General features: G+C 46.2%; 1 protein-coding gene across 1 annotated transcript; it reads right to left on the bottom strand.

Moving 5' to 3' along the window:
• MCM10 (minichromosome maintenance 10 replication initiation factor) lies at positions 1-15,352 on the bottom strand. Its single transcript, XM_072344351.1, has 20 exons — positions 15,237-15,352; positions 14,862-14,914; positions 13,889-14,209; positions 13,484-13,588; positions 12,739-12,873; positions 12,299-12,473; positions 11,468-11,633; positions 10,554-10,721; positions 9,331-9,447; positions 8,432-8,631; positions 7,311-7,411; positions 6,192-6,293; positions 5,998-6,115; positions 4,973-5,204; positions 3,355-3,514; positions 3,150-3,268; positions 2,681-2,794; positions 1,775-1,920; positions 1,557-1,599; positions 1-1,206 (listed from the first exon to the last, which is right to left on the bottom strand). The coding sequence occupies exons 2-20, from the start codon at positions 14,866-14,868 to the stop codon at positions 1,123-1,125; spliced, it is 2,613 nt and encodes an 870-aa protein (XP_072200452.1). The 5' UTR covers positions 14,869-14,914; positions 15,237-15,352; the 3' UTR covers positions 1-1,122.
• Positions 15,353-15,945: the final 593 nt, after the last annotated feature.

Raw genomic sequence — 15,945 nt, 5'->3', positions numbered from 1 at the left:
GCACTCTATTGCACAGTGTTTATTCTGAGTCGAGGAGACATTTCCAAGCAGAGTCACAGTCCCATATTTGCAGTCACTGATCACAGTGACAGCCCTCTGCCCCGCAACAAATGGTACCGAAATGAGACTGAAAGGAACGTAATGTGCTGAGCAAACCTGCCCAGCAAAAGCACCACCTGGAGATGGAGGGCTGCAGAGTATGGAGGTCAACTGGTGTACAGATGCAGCCCTTGTGCAAGCAAACAAAAGAGGTATTGATGGGATCGCTGGGATGGGAGATTGTGGCTGTTTCACCATCACACAGAACTGGTGATTTCAGGTACCTAAAAACACCTACTGAGCACAAGTCAGAGGCAACAGGCCTCCTGCTGAGCCATCCGCTCTTGCTTCATCTCAGACAGCTCCTGGCCTCCTGGAAGCTGTGCCAGCATCAGAAGTCTGCGTGGTAATAACAGGGAAGGATTTTAATAGAAATAAGGGTAAAAGCTATGAAATGTAGTCACTCTGTTCTTTAAAAGTGCTCACAAAGCAATGCCAGATTCATTAAAACACCCTTTCCAAAGTGGGAGTTGGAGCTGTACTAACATAGCGCAGACGATGCTAAAGGCATAGATGCATTTTTTAAGTCCTAAGTCAAGGTGATGACCCAGGAACCACCTGAAATCTGTTCTTGAGCAGTCAAAGGGAGTGATTTTGGGGCCCATGAGGCCTATTGTGTGGGTAGAATCCTCTTAACCCTTTTTCTGCCATGAGCTGAAAAAAGCACGAGGTTGGCATTGCTTCCCATTTAGTCCCTTAAAAATCTGGTACGGCTGTTCAACATAAACCGGGGGGTTCCTAGGGTTTTCTCAGTACAGATATTCCACACTACCTTTCTCTTTTCTAAGTTAAGTCTTGTAAACAAGTTGTTACTAATGAAGAGCAGACACGAATGTGTATTTCACATGCAGCCTTATTCAGTCACTCTTAAGATCAAAGCTGGGTATCCATGCAGTGGTTTGGCGAAGACTTTGTGGATGCCCTTCTCACAAGGAATTGATTTCTCTGCTCGTTCATCCCTAAAGCCAGAATCCTCCTGGCGTTCCAGTACATAAATGTGTGGGTTAAGGCATAAAATTCAGGTCACTTCAGGCTATTGAGGAATTTTGGTTGTTCTTCCCCTCTCGGTAAAAGTGTTTCTCCACCGATCTTCGGCCCTTTCTTCTCCTAGAAATAGGAATCATGGAAGAAAGTTAGAACTGGGAGCCATCTTGATATGTTTTATGACAGAGTTGGGTCTAATTTATCCAATTCTGCAGTCGGACACTGAAGAAATATTCACATTCTGACTGATTATGGATACGGAGAAAAGAAATTCTCCATGGCTACTTAAAGCAAAGCTTCAAGAACAGAAGGCAAAAGGAAAAACTCCACTAAAGCAGAGCCTATAGGTGACTGAGAAGACGCAGAGCTGCTTGGCTTTGCTGGTAGGTTATAAGGGCAAGCAAAGCGTGGGATGGAAGCACCAGAAGCAGGCAGAGCACCAGGATGCTCAGCAGCTGCTGGTTCACACTTACCTTCAGCATCCCGTCTCGCTCCCACTTGAAGAGGCCGCAGGTACTGAAAGATGAAGGTGGCAGATGAAGACAGCTGTGTGCCGCACAGTGTGAGGGGGTCCTAAACGACCCCGCACTTCTACCACAGCACTCAGCAGGAGGGACTAACACTACAGCTTTAGAACATGATTATGTGACTCTCAAGCCCAAAGTGCTCTTTCACAAGGCTTATTTCTTACCTGCAAGGCTTTTTTGGGAGCCTGTCAAGGGCAATAGCTCGGTTGCCACAAGGACATTTGAAAAACCTCTTGATGCCATCGTGCCAGTGGTAGTCATGGTTATCCTGCACACAGGTCTCCAGAGGCTTGAAGTAGGTGTAATTACACTGTCAGGGAGGAGAAAGAGAGCTGTGAGTGCTTCACCAGCACGTAAGGTCCAGGCTGTGGGCTGAGGACAGATGGCCTCTCCCATCTGGAGGCACCCACCAGTGTGAGCAACACACCAGCCCAGGCTTTGCCGCTGCTCCCTCTATCACCATCCTGCCTGCTTTGCTACCGCCCCATGGCCCTGCTCCTGGCACACTGCGAGGCACAGTCAGCCCCTGTACTGCCCTAAAGAAGTGGGAAAGGCAGTGAAAGGGAAAGCACAGCAGAAGCTGAAAGTCCAGGAATGGAACGGAATTCCTCCTTTCCCCTCAGCACAGTTGGGATATTTTAAAACACCCTGTTCTTGATAGCAAACTGCCAGGATATGCAGACAAAGGAATCCCAGTGTTTTGTTTTTCAAGGCATGAAGCTGCATTTAACATAGAACTTGGGGAGCTGAGGGTCCTGGTACAAAGTACTTCAGGGACAACGTTGAGAAATGAATGCCACAACACCAACATCCAAAGAACCCACTGTAATAAACAAATGGAGATACTGAGCATAACACCACAGCCTGCCATGACAGCATCTTCATATCTCAAAGTCACTCAGCGCACGAGTTGCTCTCAGCAATGGCCACAAGGAATGAAGCAGTCTCCATTTGATACCTGCACTCAACTATGGCCAGGTGAGTAACTAATGGGGGTCTGCAGGATGGCCCGGTATCACTCTGCAGTCTGTGTCCTAATTGCCTGCCGTCACCCTGACCACCTCACTCACCGTTTTACATGTCACCACTCGACACTTCACTTCCTTAATGCTCCTCATCTTCTCTTCCATTTCTTCTTTTTTCACCAGCGGCTGAAAGTATTGCTCCTGTAGCTCAGCTTCAGCCTGCAGGGGCACAGGAAAAGGGGCGTGGGGAGAAAAGATGCAAGAAGCCTGTGACAGTGCAGGCAGAGCTCAGGTGGGCAGATATAATGAATGGGATCGGCTCTTAGCCGAAGTATTGCACCTCAGCAGACCTTAAAACAACTAGGAATTCACACTAACACAGCCTGCACAAGAGCCATGTCCACTGGAGGTGCAGTATTCCTAGGAACATGCTCGGGGATCCCTGACACTGCTCATCGTGCTGCCTTAGTGTCTATGACACATCTGGGTGCCTGCTTCTTGCTCAAGTCATCATCAGGAGTCCTAAGAGCACCCTCGTTCTAAGCTATTAGTCATGGCTGGGTTGAGGCCGTACCTCTTTCAGGATACTCGTGTGCTTGGATTTGGCATTCAGGATTTTCTGGAACTCTTCTGACTCCAGATAGGCCAGCTGCTCGCGTCTTTTCTTCTGGGCCGGCTCCTGTTCATCCACATCTAAGAAAAACAAACGAGTTCAGACTTAAGTTCAAGAAAAGGCTGTGATTTCATTCTTTCATTTCTATAAAACCACCATTACTTACCATTCTCTGCTTCTGCTTTCTGTGACTGAGCAACGTTTTTCTCAACTCTTTCAACAATTTCTAGGACATCATCAAGATCGGCTCTTTTCCTCTTGATGCTGTTTGGATCAGTTTTAGCAAGAACGTGGCCTTTTGCTCGTAGTCGGTTTATTGCAGCCAGCTAGAAAACAGGAAGAAACAGTGAGTGTGTTGGTGATCAGTCTGGCTCCTGTATTCCTTCTTCTGGGAGTAGCAGAAGTCTGTCAAGTGGAGGAAACAAGATCCATTGGTCTGAGCACAGAACTGGACTGAGATAGGCCCGATAAAACCCCTATCACTGCTGTACATCTAATTCAACACATCACACAGCTCCTAGTCGCTTTCTAATCTATAAAATGACCCTTGCAGGGGTGTTATCACAGAATCACAGAATCACAGAATTATAGGGGTTGGAAGGGACCTCTAGAGATCATCGAGTCCAACCCCCCTGCCAAAGCAGGCTCCCTACACCACGTCGCACAGGTAGGCGTCCAGGCGGGTCTTGAATATCTCCAGAGAAGGAGACTCCACCACCTCCCTGGGCAGCCTGTTCCAGTGCTCCGTCACCCTCACTGTAAAGAAGTTCTTGCGCACATTCGTGCGGAACTTCCTATGCTGGAGTTTCAGCCCGTTGCCCCTAGTCCTGTCCCCACGCACTACTGAAAAGAGACCAGCCTCGCCACTATGGCTCCCACACCTCAGGTATTTATAAACCTGGATCAAGTCCCCTCTCAGCCTTCTTTTCTCAAGGCTAAACAGACCCAGTTCCCTAAGTCTCTCCTCGTAGGGGAGATGGTCCAGGCCCTTCACCATCTTTGTGGCCCTCCGCTGGACTCTTTCCAAGAGATCCCTGTCTTTTTTGTACTGGGGAGCCCAGAACTGGACACAGTATTCCAGATGAGGCCTCACCAGGGCAGAGTAGAGGGGGAGGATCACCTCCCTTGACCTGGTGGCTACGCTCTTTTTAATGCACCCCAGAATGCCATTGGCCTTTTTGGCTACAAGGGCACACTGCTGGCTCATGGCCAACCTGTCGTCCACCAGGACGCCCAGGTCCCTCTCAGCAGAGCTCCTCTCCAGCAGGTCTTCCCCCAACCTGTACTGGTGTATGCAATTATTTCTACCGAGATGCAAGACTCTACACTTGCTTATGTTAAACCTCATCCGGTTTCTTACTGCCCAGCTCTCCAGTCTGTCCAGGTCTCTCTGAATGGCTGCACAGCCTTCAGGCGTGTCAGCCAATCCTCCCAGCTTCGTGTCATTCGTTATCAGGATATCTCTGCAGATGTGCTTTAACTGCTCCACAAATCAACAAGTCTTCTGGAGGAAATCAATAGGAAATCACATATAACTGCTCCTTTCCATACTTGCAAAATGTTAGACTCCTTCCTAATAGACTGTGTGAGAGAATTTCTTTCATAAACACGTGAACAGATCTGTGCCATTAGAAGAGGAACAAGTTAGCCCATGTATGAGGATCACAGAGTCATTAATGGTTTGGGTTGGAAGGGACCCTTAAGACTTCTGCATTCCACAATCCCCATTTCCCTTAACATCCCCTTCTTCATAGTCAAAACCCACTCATTCAAAAAGCTGTTACCTTTTTGGCTTCTGCCAAGCTGTCCAGCTTTGGTGCTGGAGGTGGAGAGCCATCATCAAAGAAAAGGATATCTTCTCCTTCTGAGAAGCCTGTGCCCAGTCTGGGCCTTTGAGGAATTGACATTTTTGCAGCTTTGGGGAATTCTGCCCCGGGTTTTGGAGACAGGAGTGAAGGCTGCCTGGAGGTGGATGGGAGAGCAGGGCTTCCAGCTTTACTTGTGTTCTGGAGAAACCTTTTAAGACAAAATAATCCACTGAAATAGGGGTATGAGAGACAGAAAGGTCTGAGAAACACACGGGAACAGAGGTGATTTTTTTTCCCCCCTCACTGGCCTTTTGTTGCTAGAAAACCATTTAGTGATTCAGGCATTCAGGAGAGCAAAACGAAAGTGAAGGATTCACTGAGTCACTGAAATGAAGAAGTCACTAGAAAAGGTGAACAGCCAATTGCTTTCCAAAACAAAAGCAGAGAGGCTTCAAATGAAACTGACAGAAAAGGGCTGAACGCGCTTCAAAAGAAATGGGCTTTTTGTGGAGCAGGTAGTTAAAAGCAGCAGGGTTCTTTGTCACACCGGTCACATAAATACTTGAGTTTACTTAAGTCATGGCAGAGCTTGGACAGGTTTGTAGGGGAAAAAAGATTGTAATAGGCACCACATTTAGCTTGGGATGTCCCTGAAATACACTGTTATAGATTGGGAGAGTTTGGGGAAATGATTGTACCTCAGGCTCTGTTTTGGATCCTTGAGGTTTTATCTTTGCTTCTGTTCAGCCTTTGAAGGCTACTAGGCTACATCAGCCTCTTCTTGCATGCAGTAGACCCTTGCAGGCCATTAACTGAACTTGGGAGTCCTGACCCCAGCTTCCTACTCTTCCCACCATGCCATCCTGTTGCTAGGCAGCACACTGGAGTATTTGATTCCACACTGAATAAATAGTTTGTATACAAAAAAAAGCAAGTTTCCTCCACAGCTGTACTGGGCCACAATAACAGACCTCTTTCTGTGGAAGTCAGTCTGTATTTACCGTCTCTGAATCTCTTCAGATCGCTTTTTCCTGGCCTCCAGCAATTTCTGTTTCTGTTGCTTGAGCAGTGCTGATGCAGAGATCGACTGGAAACCGGTTTCTTGCTTCTTTCCAGCATCTGCAAAAACAAAACAGTGTAAAACACCACCACCATTTGCTAAGGAAGAGCTGTGCTTGCAGGCACAAGGACATACCTGCTTTGGTCCAGTGCTTGCAGAGGTTTCGTGCTCCAAAGGTTGGCTGTGCCAGCAGTTCTTTGAATTCCTCAGAACATGACATAGGTCTCTTTCCTGCACCTGGGGAGGAAGAGTCATACATCCAACATAATTGGAGCCAGGAAGGGAAGCACACCTGGCTTTAAAGTAGTCTAGGTTGGAAATAACTCTTATAGGGGTCACCTGATCAAGCACTCCCCTGCAAAGCAGGGCTAACTTCTACATTATGTTTGGTTGTCCAAACACTGCACACTGGAGGCATTTCTACCCCTTCAGCAACTCCATCAGTCTCTCAGTCCTCCACTGGCCTTGTTTCCTGTAGTGTTCTATCACTCCCATTTATGGCAGCTTTTGCCTGAAAGGCCCTCATCCATCACATCTCTTCCACGGAGACTAAAGAGCAGCTAAAGGCTAGAGACAGCACACACAGACTGCTGTCTGAAGTGGTGGCAACTGAAAGAACTAAAATGTGGGTAAGACATCTAAGCAACATCTGGAGCGCGTGCTTTGAATAACCTATCATCTGCTCTCCATTGAGTGTAAAGAAGGTGCAATATTAAGTGCTTTTCAGAAAAGAAATGGAGGCAGAGAAGATCAATGCATTTCCAAAGGCTATGGAAAGAACATGCTTTGAAGATGACAAAAGAAAAGCTTGAGAAACAGGCTGGGTACTCATCAGGCCCCCTGCATTGCAGACCTGTCTCTGATTTATACTTAGTATTCCTTGGAAGTTTCCAAGACTGACAGAAGTCATCTATTTTAATCAATTAAAATAAATTCTCTGGTTCAAAGTTTTTAGAACTTCCAATTCTCATTAATCCTCCAAAGATCTTCTGTCATTGTCCAAAGGCAGAACAGGAAACTTAATGCAGGGGCACCGCTGCAGAAAGGTGAGCAGAGCTACACAGTTGCTTAGTTACGTTTGCCTTGCAGCTGTGATCTCAGGAAGAAAGGAGTTTAGATCAACTGAGAAAGCCTGCAAAGGTCTGTAGCAATCACTGCCTAATTCATTCAGTGGGTAACAGGGTCCTGGGACACAGCTACACATTAAGCTGAGAATATCTGGAGGGTGAAGAGACTACGTGGGAAGTTCGGTACCAATTTTCTGCCTGGTTTCCTGGACAATTGCATCAGCTCCTCTCACGACCATATTGGAGAGAGTGGTCTGAACCTTCCTTTTTGGCACTGCAGCAGCTGCCCTAGAAAGGGGAAACAAAACCAGAACATCAAGAGTTTTTCCAAGTTCAGAGCAAGGACAGAGGCTTGAACGCCATCCCAGCACTAAAACTCCAGGTGCTCTTTAGTCCAAATTGGTGCTTCTCTCCTGGCATCTTTCTCTCTTTGGGAACATTAATCTAAATCCAAATTGCAGCACAATGCTTAGGATTCTTTTTCTCACTGGCTTGGGATACACATTCCTTATGTTTAGTATTCTTTCAATGCATATCTCATTGCTAAGCCTCACTCACAGCCAGCTCCAGGGATGGTGAGGAGGCTGGAATTGCTTCATTACTGAGAGGTCACAGCAGTTATCAGATGGCAGCAGTCAGGGAATCAAAGTGGTATGCAAGTACAGCACGTGATCCAGCTGTGACGTGATCCAGCTGTGACATGAATCTTTCCACAGCTGTCTTCAGGGGGATTTGGATGAAGGGTCTGACCCCTCTGCTCCACCACGAGACACATACTGACCTTAGCCATTTAATAACACACGAGGTATTGTGTATCACTGGCTTTTCGATAAGACGCAGTGTTACTGCATCATTTCAGTCAAGAAAGGGAGAAGGAGGAAATACAGAATACACCGAGTCTGGGATTAAAAGCTAATGAGCCATGACAAATTGCAGTAAGGGAATGGCACTGAGAAGTGCTCATCTTGGAGTCTCCAATGCTTGGGACCTCATGATAAAGGTTGTTTTACCTCCTGAAACACAATACCCAACTGGCTTCACAATGCAGTAATAATATGGAGGTAAAACCACATCTTTTCACATTGTATCACTGACTGATGAAACCTTCCTATCAAATAGCAGCTCCGTTATCCTGTGAGGCCAGAAGGATGACACCATGCGTGGGACATCTGTTCCTGTTTGATGGATGCAGTTAAGTCATGGGGAATTCTAACTAAATAGATGCCATTATAGAGCTTCAGACTTGTATATGGGAGGGAAAGCTGAGAACTGTACTTTAGCTCAAGGGAAATATGTGGTTTATCTTACACTGAAGCTGCATACGCTGTTGAAGAGACTCCTCCGTAGTGAAATCCATCCTGGCACAGCCTCTCCTTCAAACTGGGATTTTTCCTACTAAACTTTTTGGGAATGCGGCCACCAGAGAAGGTAGACTGCAGGTCTGCCCGCCTTGAGCTGAGCTTCTTGTACTGGGATTGGATGTGATACTGACAGTACTCACAGTCGTTCTGAAAAGAGAAAGTAGTCTGTTGTAGGATGCTGGTAGGTAGAATTTACTTCATTCCCCTCATGTAACCTTCTGCCCTGTTGCCATTCCAAATGCTTTTAGTTCCTTTCCCTTTTCCTCTTCTCATTCTGTGAGCCTCCCCACCAATAGTGACCTTTCTGACTTATCACTGGGTTCCTTGCAGGTCTCTTAATGACACCACAGCCATGAAGTGACACAGTCTTCAAGTCCTTTAAACTAGTACAAGCCTGTGCAGTCTCCATAAGCAGAATCCCACCGCCTTTTACCCTCCTCTCTCTAGCGGTTGTGCGGGCACAAATACTCTATTGGTTTATGGGCATGATGGCCAAGGGAACTTGTCTGGTTAAGATCACCTCCAAAACCCATTGCCAAGTAAAACATCCTGTCATTTCACCTTGGCTGAGTTCCGTGGTGCAGTGCATGGAAACTTGCACTGGCACAAAGGATAATGGCAGGACATAGAGGTGGTGAAATGAGTCCAGACCATGGCTTGTTACTGTAGCACTAGCTTTGCATTTAGGAAACTGCAGTGCTGCTGCTATAGACCTGTCATACAAACAGCTCCTCCAGGTTACATTCCTCAGCTCTTCCACAGGTTGAGATACAGAAGCAGCACAAAAGCAGCAGCTACATTTTTACCAACACCCAACAGGATACTCTTAACTACTGAAGTACCAACCAGGTTCACAATCTGTGCACAGGGATCGCCATTCTTCTTCCTGGCTTTGCAGGTGCCCAGGTCCAGAGCTTCACCCATGAGCAGGACCTTCTGTGGGTGATCAACAGACAAACACACCTAGAGAGAATTCAGAACGTGCCGTGAGGAGGACTGGATATGCTTCTCTTTAGGTGTTGTAATAAAGGACATTTGTGTTCAACCGCTCGGCTCTGAAGTCATCACAGCTACTGCATTTCAATGAATGCATCCTCACAGAGGGTGAAGAGATGGAATTCTTTGTCCTTCCATATGCCAAGGTGTTGTACCTCACTCCTGTGGTACAACAGGAGCATCACCTTTGCACTGCAAATAGCGGGACTTGTATTTGTAGGCAAGAAATGATCTTGGAGTCAGTTTTAATGTATTCTACATGTGTACACTCCAGCTAAGAAGAGCCATTCAGTATTGCCTTTACATTACCTCCGGATGCCTTCCTGCTCACCAGCAGGACTTCTACTGCTTATCCATGTTAATTTAAGCAATTATACAGTTTAATCGACAATTAATGAGATTCTTAATTTTTCCATTTGGAGAATTTCAAATGCAAAATACTCCGTTGAAATTACCCTCCACAGAAGCCAGTAAAAGTGGTTTCCATTCCAGCGCAATTAAAAAGATATTAAAAAAGCATTTAACTTATTAACAAAATGAAGCCACCTTAAATGTTTTGATACATGGAGAAAATTAATTTGTCACGTTCCGCGTTGATAAGTAATTGATTAAACAAATTAAGCATTATGTATCAACTTACTAATACAGAACACATCATTTGTTCTATAAACCAAACACTACGTCTTCTTAATCATCATTTTGGAACAAGGAGAGAAATGAGCACCCCCTTAATTTTTCAGCTTGTTGAGAGAGAAACTGGGGCTGAAAGCGGCTGAATAATAAAGCGCCATGAAAATACAGTTCCTGCATCTGCAGAAGAGCTGAGTGACCTACCAAGAGCAGGTTAAATGCTACAGTTAACTCTGGTCTTAAGGATCCTAAAAGGACTCCTTGAAGCCCAGAAGGCTGGCAGCAAATACACACCATGTAAATACCTGGTAAGTCTGAACTGCATTAAGCAGACTGCTGTAATTCCAACCTGAATGTGTTATAAAGGTAAATCTCGGGTAGATATAATAAAGTTCAGCTTTTTGCAGGCTTTTTTCCCCAAATGGTGGGCAACTGACAAATACCTCATCTGAGCCTTCCTTAGGTTTCATAGGGTTGGCATTGAGCAGCCCAATGACCATGCCTTGGTCTGTCTTCCAGAGTTCTTTGTGGACATCACCGAACAAGAAGAGCGAGACGCACTGACTGAGATCACGCAGGTCGTTCAGCCGCCAGATGCTGAAGGTTCTGCCCTGGAATAAAGATTCACTTTGCTTTCAGCTCGGCAAGAGGACACCAATTGCACCCTAACTCTTGTGGTTGTGTTTCAAGAGTTGTTATTATTTGTAACCTCAGTACAATGTAGCTGCAGTATGTCCAGCCATGCCACACAGCCAGCTCTAGGATTCTCAGAGACCAAAGCAGCTCAATATCTTCCTGATATGGGAGCTGGGCAGCAATCCTGCATGCTGAATAGAGCTCCTGACCCCACTCAACCAAACCCAAGGCATATTCAATACTGCTTTATCAGTGGAGTTCTATAGGACACGTGCTCCATGTAGGACAGAATGATCTCCAGGGAAATTATGGAAGCACAGTCTGTTGGCACATTTAAAGCAAGAGAGCAGTAAGAGAGAGGTCTACAAAGGCCTTGCACTAGCATTTCACATGCAGCAGTGGATAAACACATTTATGCAATGTGTGCACACACCAGTGCCAAGCACAGTTGCTCCAGAGAAGGACTTACACTGATAGCAGCATAACTGCATGAAACCAGATGAGCCAAGATCACAGAATCACCAAGGTTGGAAAAGACCTAAAAGATCATCCAGTCCAACCGTTCACCTATTACCAACAGCTCCCACTAAAGCATGTCCCTAGATCTCTAACACAGCAGCTTTTCATTTACTACAAGGAGGTGGCTGATGAAGCTGAATGAGTTTCTCAGGATAGAAAACCAGCATTTCGGATCCAGAGAGAATACAGCAAAATGACTTACGTTATTTGTGCTCTGAGGAGTGACCTTCTTTACTATGACTCCAAATGTTACCCAGTCTATTTCCTCTAGATTTTCAGTAGCAAGTTTGTGCTTCACTTGGGACAGCCGGATCAGCTTCCTGTTAACCATTTTTCTGTCCATCTCAGCTGATGAAACCCGGGGTTTTCTGCATCAAATACAGCATGTAGAAGAGAACACGTTTATTTACATAAATGAGCAGACAGCCAAAAGCACTCAGCATTCTCCTGCGTAGAACGTATCTCACTGCAAAATGCCTCTGTGCCATATTTCACCCTGAGCTCACTTGAAACAAAACCCCTCTGTTCCAAATGCTGTACAAACATTGGAGAGCTACAAATCAAGCATGTTGTTCTTTGTTCAAAATAGCTGCACTGCAACTTAGCCCTGAGCCTTCAGTAACGCTTCTCACTTCAGGAAGGACTGAGTATCACAACTCCCTGGAAACATGCTAGAAATCCAGCATGGTTTCTGGCGAGGAGGGCACAGTAAGTGTTCAGAGACCTCTCGTGGTCATGGTGAGTATGGGAATTCTCAATGCTCCTGAGGCTTCTGGCTGTGAAACAAAATGTGCTCAGTTGGGGCCCAATGAGACCTTGTTTGTGCCCATTGTTGAGGATACGTCAGGGAAGGCAGCGATAATAAAATTATGGACTTTCGTTAGAAAAGAGTAAAAACATAAAAGCAATGCTGTGGCTTTGTGTTACCCCCGGTCCTCCACTCACAACTTGTGCAATTAACACATCACGGTGCATTCAGTCCCACCACTTGAGCACAGCCTCCCCACGCAGGGGTCAGTGCTGGGCTGCTGACCTTAATCTCAGTCCTGAGAAGGTCTCCACAGACACGGGTTGCTGTGTTGTACTGGAGCATGTTGGCACGTGAGGAGTCTTCTCTCTGGGCACCTTATTGGGTGCGTTCCCCGGGGCAGATGTGAGGGGCTGAAATGCCAGACTGAGGACTTGTCGTGGTGGAGGAGCCTTGGTCTCTTTAGTAGGAAATAAAATAAAATCTTGATAAAGAAAACCTATAACTCAAAATAACATTCACTTACACTTGACCGGACATAGAGGCCCAGCACAAGCAAGGAATAAAATGTCTAAAACTGTCTTAATATTGTACTGATCTCCCAATCAGCTCAGTACTGGTTAATATAAATATAGCCCTGGATGTGTCCAAGCTGCTGCTGTGAACTTTGTAGGCTCTCAGCAAAAGCCCTGTGTGTTTCAGTGAAGGCACACTGAGAACGATACCTGCTGGGGAGGCTTTTGATTTCTGGTTTCCTCTCTTGGCTGTTGGTAAAGGATTGTCCAGCTGGGCTGAGAAACACGGTGATTCCTGCAGCTTCTGAACTTTCCTTTCCTTTAAGGGTGGACAGAGAGATTTACCTAGCCAAGAAAACAAAAGCGTTTATGAGATGTCAGGATCCAATCTCACATACTAAACATTACTCCAAACTAAGTAATTGTTCAAATAAATCCAAGTCAGGGTCCCACATGGAAACTCTTCAGCTTAACTGCCAGCATCTGAAATGCAACATCTGGGAAAGCCCCAATGATTCTTACTCCTTCTGACCTTAAACTCTTGATGTCACTGAAGCCAGAAAGCTGTAGAAAGTAGGAACACTTCCTTGCTTTTCAGTTTCCCTGTGTTTCATTAGTTTCATTACTGCGCTCAATGTGCATCAGCAACAAACACAGCTGTATTTTCTGGGTGTAGCAACATCTGATTGCACCAACATCTGCCACTAAGAAAGAACCTTTTCCAGCAGAACACTGGAGCATCGCAGCGAAAGAAGTTGCCCCATTTCAATCAATCTGTGATGCAGAAAACAAATCCACAGCTATTTAGTCTGTACTGCAAGAAACAACCCACGTGGGAATATAACAGACCGTCATTCCTCTTTGCTACTCGGTTCCCACTTCAGATTATCATCTGCCTATAATTTACACATTGGGAAGCTAACAAATCAGAAACTCATTTAATTAGTCTTGTTACCAGAGGATTTCTGCTCAGGGCCTGAACTGGATTGCTGCCCAATGGCAGTCTTCTGCAGCTGCTCCTGCAACATCTTCATCTGTTCTTGCAATTTTCTCAGCTCAGCTAAGAAAGAAAGAAGAAAAAGGCCAATAATGAGGACAGCAGTAAGCCACAATAAACAGGAATTAATGAAATCCTGGGGAGCCTGGCAGTATTACTGCATCACAGATTAGGAACGAAAAGACTAGAGCTACAGTATAGATTTAGCTCTGATTCTACATGGCTCACAGTGAAGGGACAGCTTTCCATGCAGCCTAGAGCTGACATATAAATATTTGATTTGTTTGTGCTATATTCCTTGACATGTTGCATGTATCTTTTCTAGTGAACACAGGAGCATTTAAAAGATGCTGTAACAGAAACCTTGCAATTCTTCATTGGTTTTCTCTTCTCCCTGATTGGGAACTGAAGCTGAGACAGTGTTTTCTGCCTCCTCTTCTTCCAGCAGGTCATCCACATCTCCAAACAGCACAGCCAGGTTCTCCTTCTCCTCATCAATTACGCTGTTGTCAGCGTCCACCTCCTCACTGTATGATGCATCATCTTCTGCATCAAAGAGCTCATCATACTCATCTGGTTCTCCCTTCTCATCCTTTATGGTATCTTCCTCCTCAGGAGAATTCCCCTCTTCAGCTTCCTCATTTTCTTCCAGGAGGGAGACCAACAGATCCAAATCTTCATCACCTGAAGCAGAAATTAAACTCAGCGTTACTTCTATCCTTTTAGAGGAAAGCTGCTACAGAATCAAACATTCAAGTCACTGTCTTGAATACACTTTGCTCAAGGAAGCGAACAGAGTGAGCAGCAGAGAAACATGAAGCAAAAGGTCAAAAACCTTGAAGGGAGTAGATGTAGGCTGGACTTTTTCCTTATCTTTTACAGTGAGGGTGGTGAGGCACTGGAATAGGCTGCCTAGAGATGTGGTAGATGCCCCATCCTTGAAGACTTACAAGACAAGGATGGGTCAGGCCCTGGGCAACCTGATCAAGCTGTGCATATCCCTGTTCATTGCAGGGGAGTTGGACTAAATGACCTTTAAAGGTCCCTTCCAACTGTAAATATTTGATGATTCTAAAAACAGGGAGAGGAACAGGACAGACAGAACAGAGATACATACACAGAGCAACATGAGAAAGGTATTCAGCCTTTGGCCCTGAGGAAGACTCAAATGCAAGACTCAAAAAGACTCAGGATGATGGTGATGAAGGCAACAGACACTAGCAAAGGCAGTGCAGTCAGCACGATGTGATTTTCTTTGTTAAGAAGCTAATGGAGCTCTCTGCACTTGGTCAGAAAGCTTCCCTACTGAAAGCCCGGCAGTGCTTTTATCCCTTACCATCCATGATCTCACCGGGATTCCTTCCACAGCCCCCGGAGGCGAAACAGACTCTGTCACAGGAGAACAAATGGATACCGTTGGAATGGAGATCAACTACAAAGGAGGCCAGCACTCTCAGCAGATCACACTTTCCATGCACAGCTGCCCATGAGAACACTCAACTTTAAGCCCCAGACCTACTTCCACACATGAAGCCTGCCTTGCTCAGAGCCCCCTGCAGCACAAGGGCACAACATGGCGAACAAAGCCCCACCACAGGCCGATCCCAGCCCCCCATCCAGGGATCCCTCCTTCCTCCTCCCACCAAGAGATTCCCTCCTCGGTTCAACCCGATCTCCCCGACCCCACTCAAGGGATCCCCTCCATTCGTACCCGTGATCCCATTAATCTCCTTCCCTCTCAGCCCCGACCCCCCTCAGGCTCCGCCGCTCTCCCCTCACACAAGTCCCGCTCACCGCCTCCCGCACGCTCCAAGCACCCGCCAAAACTCCAACCCCGCTCCGCCCTCCTCGCGCATGCGCGCCGTCACGTCGCTCGCTGCGGCAGCGCCATCTTTAGTGCTGGCGGCGCGGGCGCCATCTTGGCTGCGGATCGGGACTCCACAGTGACGGTGTGGAGGCTGAGATTCCTGACGATAGGCGAGCGTTCTGTTTTAGTCCCTTTCCCTTTACATTACGATTTTCCCCTTGTTATATGAACTATACATAGGAATCATCTCAAACTGCTCCCAGGAGGGTGAGCTCACCTCATGAATTTGCAGTATTAGATCTCATCTTTCTATGAAGACCTATTTCAAGTCACACCCGTGTCTTCCTGTTGGTATTGCTGTGCTCAGATCTCCTTCTGAAGCCTCTTAAAATGATTAAGTTTGGCTCGACAGATGCATAAGTAATTCCTCCTTTGGCCTTTCGCATCGATTTTCTGTGCTGCCATTAAGGTTAATGCTGCTCAGATGAAATCAGCTCTATTGTCATTCTATTAGTTTGATTTTGGCCCAGTAGCATTTCCATCAGTTTTTTTCGATCATCGCAGAATCTATAACTATTGCAAAGCTCCCCTAATAAAACTGGATGCAAGGAGA

Source organism: Excalfactoria chinensis, chromosome 1 (genome assembly GCF_039878825.1).
Source record: "Excalfactoria chinensis isolate bCotChi1 chromosome 1, bCotChi1.hap2, whole genome shotgun sequence".
NCBI classification, from domain to species: domain Eukaryota; kingdom Metazoa; phylum Chordata; class Aves; order Galliformes; family Phasianidae; genus Excalfactoria; species Excalfactoria chinensis.
Note: the sequence above shows the minus strand (reverse complement) of the source record. Positions and strands in the feature narration are given on the sequence as shown.